Source organism: Ochotona princeps, chromosome 17, assembly GCF_030435755.1.
Source record: "Ochotona princeps isolate mOchPri1 chromosome 17, mOchPri1.hap1, whole genome shotgun sequence".
NCBI lineage: Eukaryota > Metazoa > Chordata > Mammalia > Lagomorpha > Ochotonidae > Ochotona > Ochotona princeps.
The window spans coordinates 40781201-40786193 of NC_080848.1; the positions used below are offsets into that span (position 1 = coordinate 40781201).

General features: G+C 45.2%; 1 protein-coding gene across 1 annotated transcript; it reads right to left on the reverse strand.

Annotated features, from left to right (window-relative positions):
* Positions 1-3615: 3615 nt before the first annotated feature.
* On the reverse strand, positions 3616-4467 carry RAB9A (RAB9A, member RAS oncogene family). The gene has a single exon (XM_004593987.3). It carries the CDS (start codon positions 4440-4442, stop codon positions 3837-3839), a length of 606 nt encoding a protein of 201 aa, XP_004594044.1. The 5' UTR covers positions 4443-4467; the 3' UTR covers positions 3616-3836.
* Positions 4468-4993: the final 526 nt, after the last annotated feature.

The window sequence follows — 4993 nt, forward strand, 5'->3', positions numbered from 1 at the left end:
AAGCAGTCAAGTGCCTGAACACAGAGTAGTGGGGGTGAAACCAGTCAACGAAACCAGGCTCCACTGAGCACTGAGTTTGTAAGTTAAGAGCTCCCAAAGTTGTGCAGATACTGTGCACATCAAATTTGACCTTATTCTATAGCAACCTTCCTAGGGAGCTTCAGTGTCCCTGTTTCCCTAGATATGCGCCTTCTACAAACGTCCGCCAACTCTGCCTGCCCCTCAAACAAACCACAAACTGCAGGCTCTACCTTTTTCTGGGTAGCCATATTTATCAGTTTTCAATTTAACATTTAACTTCCCTATAAGACGCTACTATCGGGTGAAAACTTGTATCATGGTGTCTTATTAAAGTAAAAGCTCAAGTTCACACAGAAATGTAAACCAGGTCTTCTGAGAGATCTCCCATCCTCTGCTTCACTCCCCAAGTGCCTGCAACAGCCAGGCCTGGGAATTCCAATCTAGGCCTCCCGTGTGGATGGCAGGGAGCAAATCCCTGTGCCTTCACCTGCTTCCCAGGGTGCATTAGTTCTCTGACTTTGGTTATAAGTAGCCCAAGCAGCACCTTACCTGCTGTGCCAAATGAATGTCTTCAAGGTTTTGAGTGTTTCAACTACGGTAAAGAAAGCAACAAAAACGGACAGAATTTGAATGTTGCACCTTGCACTCAGCATACTGTAATTGCACATTTGTCTTCCATGTAGTTTGCCTTGACATTGAGCACTATCCCAGCTTTCCATTCATGGCAGCTCGAACCTCACTGGATGTGTGCCTCACGTGATGTCACTGTGGGGTGTGACCTGCACCGGGAGGGCTCTGCCGTCTCCCCTGGTGGGCAGGCCCGAGTCCATTCTTCCTCTGGTTTTTGCTCGCTTCCTGGAGGCGCAGCAGCAGCTTCTCACTTCCCGGCTGCCACAGGGGCCACTGCATCGTTCCCCATCTGTGCGTTAGCGAACACCAGCCAATCAAAGCACCTCTGACTTTGTTCAGACAACAAACTGCCAGCTTTTCAGCTACCTTTTGCTGCTGGCTGAAGAGCTTTTCCCCCAAAACTAGTTGCGGTTTCACTGAAGGCCAAAGCTAGTCCATAAGGTTTTATTCCTCTCTTGGTTCTGATATTTCAGTGTAATTCTTGATACACTAGCCAACATTCACCACAACCCTTGGAGACCAAGTACGGAGCAAGCATATTCTCCATTCCTTCAGCCTTTGTTTATACAGACACGTTTCTTTGATGTTAAAACTATCCAATCACTGAGAAGTTTAATCAAAAATGCTTCAAAGTAATGTAGCTACTAAGAAATGGAAATCTAAACAAATAACAATAAAGATCACACACATACATTATGGAATGAACTGTGTCTCCCTAAAATTCACGTTGTAGGGCCCGGTGCGATGGCTCTGTTGGCTAATCCTCCACCTTGCAAGTGCCGGGATCCCATATGGGTGCTGGTTTATATCCCAGATTTTCCACATCCCATGTACTCCCTGCCTGTGGCCTGGGAAAGCCGTGGAGGATGGCCCCAAGCCTTGGGATCCTGCACCCATTTGGCAGACCTGGAAGCAGCTCTGGGTTTGGATCAGCTCAGCTCTGGCTTTTGTGGCTATTTGGTGAGCCAGAGGATGAAAGATCTTTCTCTATAAATCTGCCATTCCAAGCAGCAAACAGCAAACAACCAGCCCAGTCATGTTGTAGCCCTAGCAATGTAACTGTGTTTGGAGACAGGGTCTTTTTTTTTTTTTTTTTTAAAGATTTATTTATTTTTATTGGAAAGCCGGATATACAGAGAGAGGAGGAGAGACAGAGAGGAAGATCTTCCATCCGATGTTTCACTCCCCAAGTGAGCACAACGGGCCACTGCGCGCCGATCCGATGCCAGGAAACAGGAACCTCTTCCAGGTGGAGACAGGGTCTTTAAAGAGATATGGCTATCTGGGAGCCCAGGAGAGTTTCCAGAAAGAGCAAAGCTGCTGACACCTTGATTGGACTTCTAACTCCAGAACTGGGAAACTTGGTGTCTAAGCTCCCCAGTCTGCCTTTTGTTGAGCCTGCTTTAGTAAATGGATACAGCATGCTTTCCTTTATTAAATATACCTAGGAAACTAAGAAATGGTTGCCTCAGAGATAAGCTCTGAGTGACAAAGGTACATTTCGTCCTTGTGCTTTATGATTGTGAATTGTGTGACTATTACCTGTTAAATTAACTACAATAAAAATTACTCCTAATGCCCATTGTTGATCCGGGTGTAAGAAACTGGTACTGTGACTCACTACTGCTGCTAGGTCAGTATCAACAATGTTTTGAATAAATTGTTAGACATCGGGCCCTGGTGGCGTGGCCTAGCGGCTAAGGTCCTCGCCTTGAACACACTAGGATCCCATGTGGGTGCCGGTTCTAATCCCGGCTGCTCCACTTCCCATCCAGCTCTCTGCCTGTGGTCTGGGAAAGCAGAAGAGGACGGCCCAAAGCCTTGGGACCCTGCACCCGTGTGGGAGACCCGGAAGAGGTTCCTGGTTCCTGGCTCCGGATCGGCTCAGCTCTGGCTGTTGCAGTCACTTGGGAAGTGAATCATCGGACAGAAGATCTTCCTCTCTGTCTCTCCTCTGTGTATCTGACTTTACAATAAAAATAAGTAAATCTTTAAAAATAAATCAATAAATAGTTAGACATCTACACACCTAATAAATGAGGTAGGTCTACTACAGCGGAAGTATGTCCACACCCATTAAAGGACAACTTGTAAAAGCAGGTACACTTTTGATTTCAACCAAGTCCTATAGCAAGCCCACTGACGAAAGAAAAGGAGGATTACATAAAATACAGCAGTTTGGTAATGATGGATTTTTGTGTTTTTTCTTTCATGGAGGGTTAGTTTGGAGGAATCTGACTGTAAATATTTAAAATGAGAACATGACTCAATCGGACCAAGTTAAAATGTTCCTGGGTGACAGAACTGCCCCTGTGGTCAGGAAATGAGGCTTGGCAAAGGCTTGGCTTGCTCAAGTCACGTCCCTTCCGATGTTCCCAGTGGGCAGCTAGAGTGAGAACCTTCCCCTCCTTGTGGGACACGCTCCCAACCACAGCTTGTCGCTGGCCAGCCCCAGCACAAGCAGCGCGGGGCTAGATCACCGACGGAACAGAGTCCACCAAACCCCACCGTTTGCTTTATTCAATCTGCTCATCACAGCAAGTGCCCTTGAAATCAATCACGGAATAGTTATCAGTGACACAGGAGATAACAAATCAAGTGCAATCCTTCTTAGGGATTCCTATCCAGAGTGATACAATTAAAGTACCAGGAACTGGGGAGTGATTCCAACACTAATGAAATGTAGACTGTGAAAGGTTGAAATCGTTTTTAAAAGGAGGAATTGAGCAACAATGCATTACAAACACATTAATCTTCAGTATTTAACATTATTGCTCTAGGAAATGTTTTCCCTGAACCACGAATGCTAATTACATAAAAATATACACATATAAAAAGCCACTCTGCATTTTTTTGCGGGAAAGAACAATCCAAGTATAATTTCTAGAATAGTCAAGTATTTTATTATAATTAAAGTCCTGGTCATCTGATTTATTAGTTCCAACTTATGTACTTAAATTAAAGGAACATTAGACAACCGTTATAATTTCTAAATGCAAGTGCCATTATTGCTTAAACAGATTCCTCTAGAGTGGACACATCCCTTCTCCCGCCGACTCCCGGAGCAGCTGCGAGTCCTGTCTGCTGATCTCTCTCCATGGCTCACCGCTGCGAAGACTAATTTGCTTATCCACTCTCGTGGTTATGCATGTGAGTGGGTTAGAATGCACCAACCGTCCGTACGGTCAACAGCAAGATGAGCTAGGTGTGGGCTTTCGGTGGAGATTGACTGTGTCTGTCTGAATCAGGTGATCCGACCTATCCTCTGTAGCAAGAACTCTCCGAACCGCTTCCTCGAAGGCGGCCGCGACATTGGTGGCATCTTTCGCACTCGTTTCAAAGTAAGGATGGTCACCGTTGTCCCTGCACCAGGCCTGGGCCTCTTGTGTGGACACCTGTCGCTCACTTATGTCAATCTTGTTGCCCAAAATCACAAAAGGAAAGCTTTCTGGCTCTTTCACGTCTGCATAGTATATGAATTCTTTCTTCCAGTTACTCAGGTTCTGGAAGCTTTGTGAATCATCGACACTGAAAGTGAGCAGGCAACAGTCAGAACCCCTGTAAAATGGCGTCCTCAGGCTCCGGAATCGCTCTTGGCCAGCTGTGTCCCAAATCTGCATGGTAACAAAATGTCCATCCACCTCCAAATCTTTATTTAAAAATTCCACACCTATTGTATGGAACAGCTGGGCATCAAACTTATTAGTTACATATCTGTTCATCAGAGAACTCTTCCCAACGCCACCATCTCCAAGGAGAATGACTTTAAAAAGTGACGATCTCCCTGCCATCGTTACACTCACGGGCTGACTTCAGAACCCTGTAAAACAAAAAGGTGCCATTACATGCGGTGCACACTGCCAGGAACAGGAACAAGCCCGCTTGCTCTTCTCTGGACACAAACCAGCACTGTGGACCACGAAAGCCAGAGACAAGCACGTGACGATCTGACTGGGTTTGGATGGGAAACCACTGAAACCAACCAATGAGGACGCGGACTTTTTAATCTTTAGTAGCAACATTATTTTGTATCTGCTATAATTAGTGCCAAGGTACAATGGAACTTTTAACACAATATAATCATCCGGCACATCATACTCAGCATGGTTATCACAGTGAATATCTTAGCAACCCCTTCCAATGCTACTCCTCCCACACAACTTTTAACACAAAAGCTCTGTGCTGTTTCATGAGGGTATAACAAATGTGCATAATTCTATCATTTAGTTCAGTACTTTAATAAGTCTCAGACAGTTTTATTGTCTACCACTGAATTTTTGAACTCTGCAACTTAAAAGCTAGTTCATACAAATTAACACAGCCCATAAAACCCTGCTAACAA

Coding starts and splice junctions, on each gene's coding strand:
- RAB9A (XM_004593987.3), bottom strand. CDS start 4,442: ATGGCAGGGAGATCGTCACTTTTTAAAGTCATTCTCCTTGGAGATGGT.